This window comes from Lissotriton vulgaris, chromosome 5 (assembly GCF_964263255.1).
Source record: "Lissotriton vulgaris chromosome 5, aLisVul1.2, whole genome shotgun sequence".
Lineage (NCBI taxonomy): Eukaryota > Metazoa > Chordata > Amphibia > Caudata > Salamandridae > Lissotriton > Lissotriton vulgaris.
In genome coordinates, this window is record NC_141693.1 from 1,135,792,436 (window position 1) to 1,135,811,292 (window position 18,857).

General features: G+C 42.8%; 1 protein-coding gene across 11 annotated transcripts in view; it reads right to left on the reverse strand.

Moving 5' to 3' along the window:
- Positions 1-18,857, reverse strand: part of CCDC186 (coiled-coil domain containing 186) — a 662,916-nt gene that overhangs the window by 113,655 nt on the left and 530,404 nt on the right. For 9 of the 11 annotated variants that reach the window (XM_086922872.1, XM_086922870.1, XM_086922871.1 and 6 more), the window contains one exon: positions 8,554-8,764. In XM_086922872.1, coding sequence (XP_086778998.1) covers positions 8,554-8,764 — 211 coding nt within the window. Of the gene's footprint in view, positions 1-7,115; positions 8,765-18,857 lie in introns of those variants that run through there. The other 2 variants (XM_086922875.1, XM_086922876.1) reach the window with 1 other exon arrangement.

The following is an 18,857-nucleotide window of genomic DNA, read 5'->3' on the forward strand; positions in this document are numbered from 1 at the left end:
AGCTGAGGAACTGGGCACGGCATTGAGGGAGCTCAATGCAGGTAAGGCCCCTGGGCCCGACGGTTTCCCTAGTGAATTCTTCAGGCGCTACCACCTCCAACTGGGGCCGCATTACAAGGCCGTTCTGGAGGCGGCGAGGGAGGAGGGCCTTCTGCCGGCGGACTGAAGACATGCAGAAATTGTAGTGTTTTGCAAACCCGGTCGACCACCGGACCGCCACGAGTCCTATAGGCCAATTTCAATTCTAAACACCGAGGCCAAAATCCTTGCTAAGGCGCTTGCGAATCGCCTTCTCCCATACATATCGGACTTGGTCCACCCGGATCAAGCCGGATTCATGCCCCGCCGAGCGACGCGGCACAATATTCGACGCGCCCATGTGGCGGTGGAGGCGATGAGTAAAACCGGAGACCGAGCGGCACTTTTACTAACAGATATTGACAGGGCCTTTGATTCCTTGAGTTGGACCTACTTATTCGCCCTCCTTCCGCGCCTCAATCTGGGGCCTCACTTTATGTCCTATATCCGACTGTTGTATACCGGTCTGACGGCCTCGGTGAGGGTGGCGGGGGAAGTATCGGCGGCCTTCCCGATAGGACGAGGCACTCGGCAGGGGTGCCCCCTCTCGCCTTACTTATTCGCTCTAGCTATGGAGCCGCTGGCTGCCTGGGTCCGGATAGATGCACAGCTGAGGGGCTTTCAGTGGCAGGCAGGACCGTCGGACAGGATCGCACTGTATGCGGACGATGTCCTATTCTTCCTCGCGGATGTGAATCGGTCCGGGCCACGGGTCCTAGACATCATGAAAATCTTCGTCGAAGTCTCGGGACTCTGTCTGAAACCGCAGAAATCCACTCTTTGGATTTTGGGAGACCACTTTGAAGTCGGGCTGTGGGCCTCGCCACTGCAGAGATCGGTCGGGGGTCTTAAATATCTCGGAGTGTTCCTGACGGCCACGCCGACAATAGCCTGGGAGCGTAATGTTGTTCCCGTGTGGGACAGGGTGCAGCAGGAAATTAAGGGCTGGTCCCGCATGCCCCTCAATATATATGGTAGATCCGCCATTTTTAAAATGGTAGCGCTTCCCCGCTTGCTGTACCAACTACAAAATCACCCATTCCCAATACCGCCACAATGGTTCCGACTAGTCAACTCGGCACTTGTCGATTTTATGGGCCGGTGGCGCGTCGCGGGTAGCTCTGCGGACCTGCTTTCTGTCCACGTATTGCGGGGGACTAGCAACCTCGGATCTTCTGTCATACTACCAAGCATCACACTTGGTAGTCCTAAATGATTGGTGGTACAGTGGCAGAGAGGACCCGGCATATGCCCTGGAAAGGTACCTAATGCAACCAGACTCCCTACACACAGTATTATACTCGGTGCAGCTGCGGAAGAGATTGCCTAGGGCAACACAAGTTGTATTTCAGATTTGGTGACAGTCATTGCGTCGTATGGGATGGTGGGGAACACTGACGGGAGAGACCCCAATCTGGCATAACGGGCGACTACCGGCCTTGATGTCCCTCCCGGGCTTTAGGGGCTGGGACATGATAGGAATCTCAACATTGGGCCAGGTACTAAGGGGCACCACACTTAAATCCTTTCAGGACCTTAGCGCAGAATTTGACATGCCCCGCACGCAGTTCTTTCGATACTTACAATTTAGGCACACGCTGGCACCTGCGCTTGTGGGCTTGGATACACTACCTGAATTCAGCCCGATAGAGGCGAAGGTATTTATGGGGGATCTAGAAGACAAAAAGACTTCCAAAATATACCAAACATTAGTGACACATTGTTCCTCAGACTTACAGCCCCTGAGAGACCGCTGGGTGCAGGATGTGGGAGAGTTGGAGGAGGAAGACTGGCGGGAGGCTCTCGAGTCCCCCAGGGTTGCAGCAATAGCTGTCCGCTTACGCCTCATACAATTCAAATACTTGCACCGTGCTTATTATACCAGAGAGAGATTGTGGAGGGCTGGTCTGATTGAGTCCCCGGTGTGTTTGCGATGTGGTCATGAGTTAAGCACCCTTTTACATACAGTGTGGGAATGTAGTGTCCTGGCGAGATTTTGGACGGGTGTGTGGGACTGTCTGTCGGAGGTGCTGGGGTGGGAACTCCCCCGTACGGCGAAACTGGGCCTGCTCCATGTGCTAGAAGGGGTGGGCGGTAACGTCTACACTTGCTGCTGCTAGGGCTGACACTGGCTAAACGGGATGTAGCGCAGGCCTGGAAGGATCCCAGGGCTCCCAAGGTGGTCGGGTGGAAGAAATTAAATGAAATGAAATTAAATGAATGAAACTTATATAGCGCACAATTTACCCTGGGGCATCTCCGCGCTTGCTTAGGAAACCCGTCCTGGTATTACCCTGTGAGATAACCCTGGCAGGGTATCCACAAGGTGAAAGCCAGGCATCCCACCGCGAGGGGCCGTTGTGGAGATTAAGCAAGCTATTGCCCAGAGTCGCAGAGTGTGAACCCGTGAGTCGAGAAGGTACCGGAGCGAGAATTATCGAGTCCGTGGAATTTTGAGCCCAAGACCCGCCGAGGCGGGGAATTGAACCCTGGTCCAGGGCCGAGCTCAAGCTCCAGGTCTGCCGCCTCTAACCCCTGAGCCACACTTCTCCAGAAAGGACTGGACTTTTGCATGGGACTGGAGAGGCCGGTGTTTGAGGTCAGAGGCTGCCCCCCAAAACACTATAAAATATGGAAACGATGGGCAGACTACAGGGGATTGTGGCTGGAGCCTCCACCACCGCCTAGAAGCGAGGATGGGCAGTTGTAATGGGCATGTTGAGACAAGGTTATTTCTACGGACAATTGTATGTTTACCCTAAACAGTGTCGAAGAGACATCGTGTTGCAGGAAGGGGGGAGGGGAGGGTTGGGTAGTTGGGGGATGGGGTGGAGGGTGGAGGGTTTGTCAATTAAAATGCATCGCACAATATGAAGCACGATTGTTGTCACAGCCCCTCCGGGGTTCGGAGCACTGTGTATGTCTATCTCAGCGATCCTAATAAAAACAGTTTTGAAAAAGAAATACAGTACTGAATCTTAGACTGACATAAGGAAATAGCAAACCAACTAACCAGGAAATAAATGCCTTATTCTCGAATATTTGTCTAGAGGTTTAGAAAATAAGCATTCCAGTTAAGAAATACAGGGCAGAGTCGAATGTCTTACATCTTTCTTTGCCAAGAGTTCATGTTGATCTTGACAAAGCTGAAGCAGAATCTTGTTCTCTGCTAGATCTTGACCCTCAAACTCCATATCACCACTATGGTGCAATCAAAAATAGGTATCTGCCATGAATGGTCCTGAACCTCTGTTGAATAATGCAAAATAATTTTAATAAGACAAATGGGATGATTAAGAAGCTTCCCTGAGAGACTAATAACCTCTGCTATTGAGGTGAGGAGAGGGTGTGGTTAGCTAGAGATATTTGGTGGCACAGACATCAAACACTTGTCACCACACATTTGCATATCCATTGCCAGACAAAATAATTATTTTGCTATTCTTATGGGGCTGTCTACTTTGCCTACAGAAACATACACTATAGCAAGATAAACGACTATGATGAAATGTAGTCTGAAAGGCTCACTACCAAACACCCATAGCCATTCAACAGATAAGTGTAAATGCTACCTTGTAATAAAGAAAACATGGAAAAATGTGCTGTCCACGTCAACTGTGAATATTTTGGTCTATGCAACAACAATAATCTCCAAAACATAAACACACAATACTGCCCTCAGTAACATAGGAAAGGTGCATCAATAATAATCAGGGTCTAATGTAGTGGATTATGAAATTAGCATTACCGCAAGAGATTTGATAGCACTGAGACAGAGAACAGTTTTCTAGTAACTGTATGCTATCATGTTATTGGGAAGACGTTCTCTATACCAAAAAAAGGCAACTCTTTCTTTGAGAACTAAAAAGTATGCAAAAAAATGTATGCCTGTGTAAGACAGTTTGCTGACTTGGTTTCGTTAATGGAGAATCAGCGAACGAAGAAAACATCTAACATAAGCTTAAGTACAGTTTATGCTGTGGAAGAACCACTGAACAACAAGTTATGTAAGTAAGTGCACATGAAAGTATATTATTAAAAGTTTCCAATCCAAGATAAAGTATAGACTTTTCCTGCGATGTCCGTTCCTTGTTTGAATCATACGTAAGGTATTCATTTCCAGGAGGAAATATGCACACAACACATCCATTCCTTATTTTTGTCGCACTTCTCACCTCCCTGCCACGATTTTTGTTCCTGATGTTTGGGCTAAAGAATTTGGAAATTCTACTGGAATCTATTGTTTGATTCTCTTGCTTGGCTATTTTCTTGCTCCTGGTGTCAGGAAAAGTTCTGGTGTCTTGCTTATCACTTCAGTATTACTCTGCATCATCAATCAAGAGCTACAAGATTGCCAAGGAGGCTTTTTCCCTTTGTGTTTTTCCTCCTAACTGGGACCCTCTTAAGAAGACACTCGACACCTTTAATAGATACTATTTTGTTCATGCTGGTACCATCGCTACTAGGAAGAGTCTCCCTTTCCTAAGACAATACAAATAGGGACTCGACTCGAGAGACCTTCTCAGGGAACAGGCTTTTACACATTCTTCATGGGTAATGAAAGGGACTACCTAAAGTCGTGGCCAAGAATAGCATTGAGCAAAAGCAACACTAAATTGTATTATCTTTATAAGCATTAACCATTTGGTACATAGGAGTAAGATCAATGGACAAAGACTCAGAACAGATGCTGATAGATGCACCTATTACTACTCGTTAAGCAATTTTATGAGAACTGTTGCACAGATGAACATTAACAATCACCATCTTAATGAAATGTAAAGATGCAGTGACCAACCAGCTGTGACAAAAAGAAGCATTCTTCTTGCACCCCTTTCTAAAGAAGTCCAAGCATCTCTTAAATTTATTCTACACTTAAAAATGTAATGTGATCTATTTTAAGTCTGAGGGCATTTTCCTTTTGAAAGCTATGTCACACTTACTAAATATTATATCAATTAGAAAATAAATATACAAACATTTACAAAAAGAGATCTGAGTCTCAAAATCCAGTTTGTTTTTAAAAGAAATCAGATTGTGGTCATTAATGCTAATTTAAATGGCAAATAACTATGAACAGACTAGAAAGAGAAACTTAGGATGGAATACAGTAATGGTTTTAAAGAGTAATGAAATATTATGATGGCTCTTACACAAGTCAATCATTGAACTTCAGATCTCCAAGTAAAACTAGATAGTGTGCAATGTCACCCAAATAACTGTTGTCATCTCAAAGTAAATGCATTATTTGACACAAATAAAATATTTCTACGCATACTGCAATAGCTGATGACCGAAGCAGATGAAATAATGAAGATAACATCCTAAAAATCAAAAGTGGGAAGGCAATTGGGTTTAGGGATATACAGAGGTACACTTACTTAGAGTTCCAATTGATCAAATTAAGGGGTTTTCTGTCTAGGATTTGTTGACTCTATGTTTTCATTGATATCTCAATTTTCAGCTTATCGAGCAGAATTGAGAAGTTTTACTTGAAAAAATAGATCTGCTTAAGAGTAGGGTGGTGCATGAGGTCTCCACTTAGCTGGTCTGGAATTAACTATTCCAGCCTTTAATCTCTCTTCTGCATGGTTCAATTACATGATGGGTCCACATGGAAATGGAAAAGCACGGATCTGGTATCTTCAGGAAGAAATCTCCATACAGATCTCCATACTGTGTAGAATAACAGATCCCATTTCGCTCTCACATACCAACTACCTTAAGCCTGGACAGATGTCAAGACAGTCACAGAAAGGGAAAACATCTTGGGGGCAATGAGCAGGAGTGGGAAGGGTGTTCAGCCAGACTAATTTTCAACAGCTGCCAATCAGGCCAAGAGTTCCTGAACCTGTCATATCAGGGTTCACGAACATGAAGACCTCTTGTGAACGGATGAAGAGATATCCCACTCAGGGATACTGCTTAGCCCGATAGATGAGGCCCTAAGCAGGGAATTTCAGTGCATATCAAGCGAAAATAACCTCAGCTTTGCTATCTACTTCCCAAGTATGGGGAGGTCCTGTTACTATTGTGATGGATAAAGTTGGTGTTCAGTTGTGGTATTTTCTATTTGAAGTCTATCAAGTTGTTCCACTTGCTTTATTAGGCCTGGAATCTGCAAGCATGCAAATTAGTGTCCTTGCTGAAAGTATATTTTTGCTTGAGTTAAAGAACGGCTCTAGCTCATATCTCAGACTTGAATCATGTAGATGTATTGATGTTTTTTTAAGAGAAATATACCACAGCTTTATATGGTTTAGACAAAACTAAATGCATGTTAGGGACCTCATGATAGTTCCTTTAAGCAGAAAAATCTGGTTACACTGCTTCAAGTTAGACCTATTTGACAGTAATCACTACTGATTTCATCATGGGTATGCCGACCATAGCCTTCATTGATTAAAAATATTTGTATATTATATTGTGCGGCATTTTATTGCACTGAAGAAAGAATGCAGTTTCTATTTAGGTAGTCGGAGATTGTGTGTGTGTGTGTGTGTATATATATACACATATATGTGTATATATATATATAGCTCATATAATATCTGTCTTAGATGCATCAAAGGAGCCACCAAAAATGTTGCAGACATGTTATTTTAAGATGGTGCTGTAATTTAAAGCCTTTTTAACTACATAAAAATAAAGAGTTACGTCAATTGCCTTTGAGAGATGTGAAAATATGGATAAAATAGCTAAAAATGTTTTTAAATGTTTAGTCATTTTAAATTTCATGTTTTATGTGATTTGATGTATGGGTGTTACCTACCTGTGTAATACAATGATATTTGTATTATAATCTTGTAAACCATACATGCAATAAAGAAAAACTGTATTGATGAACGTGTAGGGCCAACCGTTTTGAGTTTTAGTCCGATCCTCACTTCTGTCTGTGTGGAAAATACCAAATGGTAGAAATCACCAGGAAAACAAAAGGATATCAGAGGACTGCGTCTATTGTTTGGTATTCTTGTTGGCAATCGGTACCCAAAGAGGAAAAAGTAGATCATTAACAGAAGTACAAACGTAACATATTTTATTCATGCATCAACTTTATTAATCCATTCAAAAGTCCTAATAGCGTTTTGAGGTAGAGGTGCTAATCCAGGTTTGTAGATATTAGAACAATGCCACAAATCTAGTCCCTCGTTGCTGCAGACATACACAATACCCAGAAGTATATGTACAGATGTATAGAAAGGTGGAACTAATAAACTTCATGTTTGCTCTTATTTACATACTAGCTATATTGTTTCTCCAACTCCTTGTAGCAACACAACGTGAATGACCACAGAAAACAATGACAAGCTTAAGTCTTGGCTTCATTTCAAGAAAGAAATCTTTAAAATTGTCTCAGTTCCTTACGTAGTTGAGTCCTCATCAAATCTTGTTAAGATTTTTGGATGATTGTGATGCAAAGGAAGCACTATGACCAGTAGTTGTATCTCTTCTCCTATGTTGTTAGTAGCTGATTGGGACTGTAGTACGCTGGTGATGGTATGAAAATATACCATGCCACTGTGATGTCATTACTGAACATATGTGTTTCCAATAATTTTCCATCAGCTGCAATATCCTGAGTCCCAAAGTGTTGGTGGTTTGAAACAATAGGGTCATATAGTAATCAATTTACCTTTAAAGTTCCAGTCTCTAGATGTCTGATGCTTTGAATCAGTATTTAGCAGCACAGTGTGCAGAATAGAGAAATCTCCATATTGTCTTTTGTGGTGGAAAGAGATTATTACGTTATACATTTCTTTACTTTAAAGTAACTTTCTGGCAGCTTGTAAAACATGGTTTCTAAGCACAACTGTGTGATTGAATATTTATACTAAAATATCAAAACTAAATGCAGACCACTGCATTACAGCTATGTTTAGGCTTTATACCCATTCATTCATCCAACCCAACAATAAACACATTCAAGAGTTCAAGAGACAGAAAAACCTACATTGAAAGGAAACATAAAACAATGATACAGAAAGAAAACACATCTGATATATTGTCAGAAGTAAAAATGTTTTTCCTACACTCTGGATAAGATCAAATACACTGCTGGCCCAAGTACGGGGCAGCCAAGAAAAAAGGCAGGGAAGGCAAAATTAGAATAGGGAACTTTAGTGGGTAAAGTGCTGGCCAGACATGGCCACCATATTGGATCAAACTAAGATCAAGAGCGGCTCCGGACCATACACAGTCTCAAATGGCTGAGGATTTGGCTGAATATTCTAAAACATACGGTGCAAATGCAAAGTGAAACTCGTCCCCAAGGGGATGAGTAGCTCCTGCAAAATTCTCACAATATTTCTAAGCATTATTACTGTGGGTTTGAAGTCCAGGAAAACATAAATGGCCCAAAAGCATGTGCACAGTCTTTGCAGGTAATGTAACAGCAAAGCGTGAGAAATTTAAAATGTAAACCAAATGCCGAGCTCCACAACAAAGGGTTGTGGACCAAAGAATTATACATACTTCGTTTTTTTTCTAATTTCTTCCACTAGATGCTTTATGTGATCCTCCATGAACTCTATCTTTTCATTTTTGCGGGCATGAGCCTTCTGCAGTCGTACTATTCGCTCCACCAAGACAGCCTTGTCCACCTCTGGAAAATGATCCACCGGGACTGTGGAACCATTATTTTCAGGGGAGCGATCTTCGTTACTATTCCGGGCATTCAATGAACCTAAAGCAAGAAATAAAAGGTTACAGATTAAAATGAAAATTATCATGAATAAGTCTAAATCATACAGCTAAATATTTTATAAAAATTGGTGCACAGACAAGTTTTTGGGCACTGCTAGAATAGAGAGAATACCAGCCATGTTGCAAATACATGTAAAGAACTGTGACTATCCGATTAAGGCAATTTGGTCTCTCACGCAGGTAGCTCTACCCAGCTTAAATATCTGAACATCTTCCCAGAAGGTCTAAGGTAGTATATTCCACCGCTTAAAAATCAGAACATCTTCTTAGAAGGTATAAGGTAGTATATTACATAGTACTGGACGCAAACACAGTAGCAGAAGCTCTAAACAGGCCATCAATAATACACATGAGGGAGTCCATGTGGTTGGTCTCCAGATCTCATACAGTGATACATGACTGGAAATTCAATTAAGACACCTTAGCTTTGGTAATGCAGACCGTAATCCTTTGGGCCACAAAGCCCCATACGCGGTGTAGCATTACAAGACACACCCTAATAAGCAAGGAAGGCCTCAGAAGCTTTCCAGCCAGATGGGTTTCCTGCATGTTTTACTTGGCTCTATCAAAACAAGTTCTCCAAAACTTGTTCCAATTAAGTTACTGAGTTTTTCGTTCCAGAGAAATACTGGTGATTACACAAATGGATTTCTGCATATGACCCACAGACAATTCCAAAGTTAGTTCTTGTGGATTGTGGTCACTTTCAAGTCTTGGCGTCATAAAATAGCCAGTAACATGAGCAAGCCAGCCCTGGTGTAATCAACTACAGAGCTATGGCGGGAAGCCATGCATGTCGGAATTGTAGTAACACATCTGGAACACATTCAATAAGCATCAATAGGTCAAATTGTTGGAGTTGCTCACAACAGATTTGTGCAATATTGAAACTTGACTTTCCAGATATTTATATTGATATTGAGCTATGGCAAGTCGACTTATCTTGTTATTTCTCCTCATCCTCAAATAAATATTTAATAGAAATATCGGAGATGGATATTGTAATGGAATACATTTCAGCCATGTCAATTTGAAGGTAAGTACTTAAACTTCAACGTCTTGTTCTGATGCTACATATATTGCTAACTCTCCTTTGGCTCGGTCTAGATGTGATGAACGTGTGGCATTAATAGAAAATTCATGACAGATGATGATCAGAGTGCATTGATCTCTCTATGTTTCTTGGAAAATCAAGATTTCAAAACTATGTAAGAAGGATATTGCCGCTGGATCTTGCAGAAGCATTGTTAAGCCGTGAATTTTCCAAGAACAAATTCTCATGGGTAATTGTTTCTGATCAAAATTAACTGCACATCATTTTTCGCCATTGGTCTAGATAGAGCCAACAGAAGCCACATCCAATCCTCCATTAGAATTTTTCTCTTCTCAGTTTGTTCACAGATGCGAGGGTCAGAGACTGAGTTAGCATTTGGAAAACATGATATTTTAGTCAGTTTAGAGAGAGGGCTGATAGCACCTAATAAAAGAGATGTAGGCTGTTTTGAAATATTGTGTGGGAGTGTGGCCAGCCAGTTCCTCTTTAAAGGCAGACAGGGAATCAGGATTGTTGGGTAGTTAAAAGAGACATCTTTCTTAACTTCAATACTCTACAAACTGCAATCAAATACTTTGTTTGTAATTTTAGGGGCTGACCATGTGACATGAGTGGTTTCATGATCGGTATTAGAAGGATTTTGCTTAAAATTAAAGTGCCTCAACGTCTGCAGACGTAAGGCCATATAAGATCGAAATTGATGCTAATAGTTTTGAAATTATACTTCGGTTGATAATGTCATTGGAATCTCTAGATTCGTACATGGGAATGAAGATGAGCTTAGTATAATTTGTACAAGGGTTGGATAATCTACTACCTTCATGTGTTCCACTGCCGCGGTCCAAACCTGAACATTTGCCATTTGTCCTCCGACTACAAGGATTTCTCTGTTGAGATGAATTAATCTGGGAGTACCCTCTCTCACTAATGATACTGGGTATTTGTTCATTATTAGCTTTATTTGAAGTCAATTTGGTATGGTTTTATATTCTGTGAGTTCTCCAGAACAATATTTTGGTTTAAACCCATAGAGTTTTTTATTCAACATTCCACATCATTTACAGGGCAAGTTGAGTCTTTTTTTTTTAAATCTTGTCTTGGTTTAAATAACCTACTGTTTGTAGCCTGGATTGAGATTTATTCCCACTTGCCGGATTAGTATCTGCCAGTAAATACCGTTCAGGACAATAGACCACAGGAGCAATCAATTTTGCCTGTTTTTAACAGCTGTTAGAAGATTTAAGTTTAAAGATAGGATAGCAGTCTTTTATCTTCTCATCGACCCTCGTGGCTGTTGGTAATTTCTTTAATTTATTACAAGCCTTTCTAAGTCCTTCTGGCCCTTTGTTTTAGACCGATTTGTGAATTCCAATAATTTGGTATATTTTGCTCTCGCTTTAACTCACTGGACAGCAACTGTCTGGCGGTACAGTTTCAGTTGCATTAAGCTGTTGGACATTAATCATGGTTTACTTTCTGCCGCCTGTCTTCTATTGCTCGTAGTTGGATGGTCTTGTTGTCTAATTGGTGAATCAGGAATTATACCGGCACTTTGTCCCAGATGTGGTCCAGGGGGCGGGTTTTCTACAGGTTTCGCCCTCCACATGGTAGATATCATTTTGATTTAAAACCACAAGAGAACCAACTATCATTGGAGGATTTGAGACATTAATTAATATACAGGTACACGTGCAAATTACTAGTTGGTTATTTGTATCAGGTTGCGTCTTAACTACTAAATGACTCCGCTTTTGTAATTTGGAATCTGTCCCTGCAACAAAATTTTTAATTTAATTTTTAATTTAATTGATACTTGTATAGCGCACTACTCACCCGCGAGGGTCTCAAGGCGCTTGTACGAATACCGCTGTGGAACCCATCCTGGCTTTCCCTGTGAGGCGTCCACTCCTGGGCACTCCCAAGGTGGAGTCCAGGCATCCTTAGCGTTGTGGGGGCCGTTGTGGAGATTAAGCAAGCTATTGCCCAGAGTTGCAGAGTGGGACTCCATGATTGGAATAGGCACCGAGGCTAGAATTATCAGATCCATGGAATTTTGAGCACAAGACCTGCCGAGGCGGGGAATTGCACCCTGGTCCCGGGCTAGACCTCTGCATCAGGGTCTGCCGCTCTAACCATTGAGCCACACTTTTCCACAAAAAGAGCAAGAGTATTAAGCAAATACACCGATGTATTCAGTTTATCTGAATGGAAGTTTAGGGCAGCTGTTTTGCATCCATAGTGTTGAGCAAGCTATTCCATGGACCTGGGACTTCGCAGAGTCAGGGTTAATTGTATCATATTTTGCCATAAAGGAAAGATCAGCAGACTTTATTGAATTGTTCATAAATTCCCTGTGATCAACCTCATTATCAGCCGTTAGTTAACTAGACTCAGTCGAAGGACGCTCCTTGATTTTATTCATATACTTAGGCAATGCATTTTCAAAGTTCATTTTCAGCAGAGATAGGGTCGGTTTTGGATCAGAATTTTTTAAACCTCTCGATGGAACCGGACTTAAGGCGTCTATGTCAGCCTTTTCCGTACTTAAGTCCAGGCTAGATACTTCCTGCATTGAAGTACTACTAGGTTTGCTGCTATCCTTCACTAGTAATTCTGATACAGGCAGCACCAAAATGGCCAAAGCTTGTTAACTCATTTCGATCGAAGGTAGAGATTTCTTTAACCAAAAGGTTAATAAGCAAGACTTTGGGCCAGAACAAGGACTTGTGCTTTTACAACAAACATATAAAAGCCTAGATCATTACTCAACTTTGCGGCACTATCTAAAATTTGCTTATTTGCTGAATTGTCCAGACTTTGCTTATTTGCAGGGTTATTATTATTTACCATATCTTAGGAGCTTGAAGGTTGGTAAGTATATAATAAAGATTTAGAAAGGCTCAACACCTAGATTCTTAGAGGATTCAAATCCTCTTGTATTGTTTTCGCGGAATATTTAAAATATTCCGCAATGGAGGATTGAATAATTACGCACTGGGTAATAATATCCGTAATCTTTTTCCTCGAGAGCAAATTTGCAGGGCTTGAGCATAAGGAACCTGTTGAGGCCTTTAGGATGATTGGTGAGCTAATAGTGAGGTTTGGTCATTCATTCTTGATTTTCTTCCGCTTTTTCAGTGGCTGTGGTGTCCCATGAAAGCAAACAGAACTCTTTATTTTCGACAGCCTAGAAGGACCAAAGAGACTTGCTGATGGTTATGCCAGGGGCAGGGGAGCAATGAAGGGGCTTTCTAACCACACCTGGACCTAATCAGGCCATTTATGCTCCTGCCTGCCACAGCTCTACCCTAAGCAGTGCTACCATGCTGCTTGGACCGCACACATTCCACTCCTCACAGTTTTGCTCCCATATTTCAAAATTTGATGAACTGCCAAAGATTGCTCCACATCTACAGACAGAACGTGGTCATAATTATAACGCTACTAATCACACAGCCAATCATAGCCCCAGAGAGGACTAAGGCATAATATCGATACGTTCAATAAATTCAATAACTCAATACATAAATGAGCAGCATGAGGTAAAGGTTAGGCCACGAGCCATTGTTCACCTCTTCAAACAACCGTCACACTGCTCTCTGCAATGCTCCACAACCCCTCCGGGGGAAGTCCGATATAGGGAGAAAAGGGAGGATTGGAGGGGACAAGGTTCACGAGGTTCACTGCAGCGCCTTAGAGGGTCGCATTCCCAGGCTGGGCCTCTCCGGTGTTGATCGCTGACCCGGGCGTTTGTTACAGAAAGTGTTCACAGTTCAAAGAAAATACAGGCGACAAAGCGTTGCCCAGAATGACAGTCGAGACCGGCGTAGTCACCTTCTGACCGGGGGAGTAGCCAACGCTGGGCGGAACTATGGGTGTGATAGTCCCTCTGTTAAGGCAAGATGCCTGAGTCCAGAACCCGTAGAAAATAAAAACTACATCTCCCAGAGATCACAAGTGGGTTGGAGGCATTCGTTTGCTTTCTGCTTTTCCAGATGAGGCTTAAAGTTATGGAAGGCGACACAATAAATAATTTGGTCAGGAAAAATAGGAGAAAATGGTGAAAGAAGCACAGACAATAGCTCAGCGTGCTCCAGAAATGGTGCCCAAAAATAAAGAAATTGACATCACCAGCTTGGAAGGCTCCTTTTTAAGTTGCTAGGTCACTTCAATAAGTGATGTCTGGCGGGTCTGCAGCTGATATAGCAAAGGAATTACATAGCATAATCTAAAAAAACAGTTAAATGGAGTTACTTCTAAAAAAGTAATGTGTAGGAAAAAGTATCCATTAGAAAAGGGAGTTGTGTATTTTAATTATTGTAACATTTTCTGATAGATTTTCAGGGTATGTTCTCATTTGCACATGAACCATTCAAAAAGTGCTAATTGTTTAAATTGAAGCAATGACTGGAATAACTGCAGCAGGGTTTCTTTTGCATAGTCTGACTTGTGGCCTGAGAGCTTATCACATTACTTTCATGCTAGGCATGATGGCATACTACAAGAATATCCTCAGAGTGGACAAATGGTAGATCATTTCACAACATGGGAGGGTTGATGATGAATCTGCAGCTAGATAGAGTCTCTTCCAGGAAGAGCATTACAGAAGTTAACCAACTTGTTCTTCTGACAGAAACTTCTAGCTGCATATTCCTCCCCTTTGGAACAGATACCAAAGAAAAACTTTTTCAGAAATGCATATGTGGATGGATTCAAACCAGAAAGACTTGCAGGGCTGAATGGGCAAAATGCCCTTCTCGGCAAACCTGACCGCCGAGGCAATAATGCTTTGTGAACGTATGGAGGAATGCCCATGCAGCTGCCTGACAATTTGTCTAGATGAGGGACTCCAAGTGCCAATGTAGTGGTCGCAGCTTTGGCCCTGGTAGATTGAGCGAGTAATCCTTCCGAAGTTCCACTACTTGCTTTGCTGCTCGGCCAATGCCTGGCAGATCATAAGCAGAGCACGATCCAGCTGGAGATGAACCTTTGCTGCACTGCCTTGTCTTTTCCAGTGAACCCTACAAAGAGCGGATTGTCCACCCTGGGGTGTTTGGTACCATCTATGTAGAAGCGAAGTGCACTCTTGAGGTCCAAGCAATGAAGCCTCTCCTCCCCCTTATAGGGATAAGGTGGAGCATAGAACTATGGCAGGGTGACGGTTTGACCAACATGGATTGGCAACACAACCTTTGGCTAGGAAGGATACCCATGTCTGCAGAACCACTTTGTCTGGGAAGGAGGAGGTGTATGGGGGGATGGCAAAGAGCCAGAGGCTCGCTCACATGCCATGGCAAGGAAATGGTGATGAGGAAACAGTCTTGATAGTAAGGGGCCTTAAAGGGCAGCTATTAAGTGGCTTGAACGGAGTGTACATCAGATACGTCAGGATAAAGTCCCAATGGGGCATGACAAAGGGAAAAGGAGGAACAGATGTTGCAGCCTTTTCAAAAATCGCATTGCAACTGTTGACTTAAATCACAAGGTGACCATAAGAAGGCAAAAACTGGTGAAACCAAGCTGTCCTCCTGTTGTTGTGTTGTGTTTCTGAAAACTTCCTACAGCGCCATGAAGCCTACGGGCGTACGTGCGCTCTACAAGTCAAATTTAACATAACATAACATAACAAAGATAACCCTTAACCATGCCCAAAGCAAATGCTGTTGGGCAAGAGAAAGAACATTAGATAAATTGACTTGTAGGTGGTTTGTTAGGCAGGCGTCACACCAAGTCACAAATTTGTCTCTAGAGGATTTATACAATTTAAGTCAAGGGATGACTGGCTGCCAAAATAACAACCACCACCTCTGGAGGGACGTCGAAGGTGTTTAATTGTTGCAGCTGACTCTTCAGCATGAACTGATTGCAAAGGCCCGAGTGCAAAACCCTGCCTTCCTGCTGTGACACCAGGTCTTCCGAGAGGGGCAGCCTAGTCAGAGGACAGATGCTCAAGTACAGGAGTTCTGGCTACCGTAGTCTACATGCCCAATCCGAAGCCACTAGGATGACTTGGGCCAGTCAGTCCCGATCTTCTTGAGAACTAGTGGCAGGAGTGGTATTGTTGGAAAGGCATACAGGAGTCCAGAGTTCCATTCAAGGAGTAATGCGTCTACAAGCAAGGGACACCTTGGAAACTCATGCATTGCGCGTTCTCGGTGCTGGCGAACAGATCTTGCCATGGTTCTCCCCATACACGGATGAGACCATGCGCCATCTCTGGGTGTAAGTGCCATTCATGATCATCTAGGTGTTGACTGCTTAGTTTGTCTGTCCTGGCATTCAAGGATCCTGCCAGGTGGTTCACCCCCACAAAGATTCCATTTTCAGAGGCATAGGGTCTGTGTCTCACCTCTGTCAGTTGCAGAGCCACATGGAGGTGGTTTTGTCTGAACACCTGCACCAGCCTCCCCTAGATGGACGTAAGGAAGGCTTTCAATGCCATGCAGATGGCCCACAGCTGCAGAAGTTTGATGTGGAGCCAGGATGCCACCGGAGACAAGAGGACTCTGATCTCCACCTCTGGCAGATGGCTAACCTAACCCCAGGTGTAATGCATCTATCACAGATGCATCTCTGGGTGGGAGAGAGATCCGCCACTAACCCAATCGAAGTCCAGTAACCACCAATGCAGATATTCGCAGTCTCCTCCTAAATCCGAACATGGTTGGAGAGGGGTTCCCGTGATATTGGGCCAACTGGGTTTTCAGATCCCACTGCAGGCCCTGCATATGCCACCTCGTGTGTTCTACTAGCAGGATGCAGGAGGTCAATCGTTCCAGCAGCCTTAGACTAGATCTCACTGAAATCCAGGGCAAGGCTGAAAAATCGTAATCAAAGCCTGAATGTTCTGGAGTCTTTCCAGCGGGTAGGCATGAAACCGAGCCATGTCCAGAATGGGTCTGATGAAGGGAAGTGCCTGAGAAGGAATCAAGGGTAAATTTACAACGTTGATAGTGAATTCCAAAGATGGCAGGAGTTTCACTTTAGGTTGGAGGTGGTTGACGACTGCTTGAAGCAGAAGTTGTGCCGGAATCAGCTGGGGAATTTGATATCTTTGAGAACGATATTGAGAAGGATGGCTAAGCCCCCCTCACCTGATCAAGCAAATGTGCAAGGGAGCTGAGCCCCACTTGGACTTCTTTAGTTTTTAATGCTTATCTGAAGACTGGGCACACACCAAAGTCCGACCCCTGGAGCAGATCCATCAACTCTGGGACAGTGAACAAACCTTGGACGCAAAGTGTGCCTCGGAACTGTCCTGGCGTGCAATTGTCTTGTGCTTGGCAACGTAGAGTTTCACCTCGCATTCCGATGAATCACAAAGCAGTCTCTGCAGGTCTTGTAGTCCTGGCTCAACATCAAGCACCACAGGCATATCCGATTGGGCTCTGCAACAGATACTTGTTTGTGACAGTCCCTACAGGGTTTGAAACCTGTCATTTTATGAGGTGTCATCCCTTGCACACAGACATTTTGGAAAAAAATCAAAATAGGTCTCAGAGAGACTAGGAGCTCTGGATCAGCATCTGGTAGCATGGAAAGAAAGAAACTGACATCAGTGTGCAGGGTGGTGCCTATATAGTCTGCATAGGCTGCACAAGTCCTTATCAGCACACCAAGAAAAATGTACCGGATACAGTTTGTTGCTAGAAGTCTCTATCAGAAAGAAGCTACAGCCCAAAGGTAGCGATGAAAGCTAAAAGCCAGGTTTTTAAGATCTTTCTGAAATGCAACAGCAATGGCGAGTAAAAAATTTCAATAGGAATATCTATTCCTGGAAATGGCTTCTAAAACACAGAATAAATGATCTCCCACTTCTTGTATTTGTAACAGGGAATCAAGATGTTTGATTTAGAAGTTGATATTAGATTGAGAGAAGAAGTATGTTTAATGGATGAAGAGCAGGGGTTCTGTTATTTAAGATCTGGTACACGATGCATGAGATTTTAAAGATTACACTTTTCTTTATGGGAAGTTCCTTAAACTGGGTTAGGAATTGATTTAAATTGTTTTAGGTCATAGATGGACCTGGCTAGAGCATTTCTGATCTTTTGCAGTACATGGATTGTTTTAAAAGGTAATACTGAATAAGCAGAGTTGGCATAGTCAAGGCCCAATAGGACAAATGCATCGGCTACCTGCATTTTATGAGAAAACCCAAGGAAAGGAAAATTATGCACAGATTTGATATAGAAAGGACTGGGTGACCTTTGAGATTTGAAGATCTTGATTAAGGTCTGTGTCTAATCAGAAGCCAAGGTTATGAAAAGTGGAGACAAGCTGTGGACAGTCTTCTAATTGGGGGAGCCATAAAGTATTGCCCCATTAGTTGATCTGATTGGCAATCAGAAGAATTTCAGATTTAGAGGAATTAAGTTTTAAAATATTTGCTTTCATCCAGTCAGAGATGGTAGTAGGAATGGTAGGGAGAGCAGTAGTTGAGAATATTCCATACTCTTTGAGACTGAGGAGGATATGTATTTCATCTGCATATAGGTAGATGGCACAATTTAGAGTGTTCAGCAGATTGGCCCGTGATTGGACTTAAATATTAAACAAGAATGGGGCAGGGAAGAGGCTTCTGGGAGTCCACAATGCAGTAAAACAGTAGCCAACAAGGGTCCAACTTAATGTGTTAAGTTCCACATAGAAAAGACTCTAGCCTAGCAGGAGCTTCACTGGCTATTTTACATTCCAAGAAGCACTGAAGAATAATGGAGTAATCCACAGCGTCATAGGAAGCAGAGAAACTGAGAAGTATTATTACTCCTAATTCTCGGCTTTCCCTGTTATGTTTGAGATCATCTATTGCTAAGGTAATCATTCAAGGACATTGTATTCCTCTATAGAGTCCTGAAGGGGTTTCACCAGTATTGTTCTATCAATTTGGAGCAATAAAGCAGTAAATATATAGGCCTAAAATGAGCTGGTTAACTAGGGTTCAGTTTGGCTTTCTTTAGGAAAGGGAGAGCAATAGCTTTTTCAAGGGCACCTGGGAAATTACCCTCTTTCAAGAAGG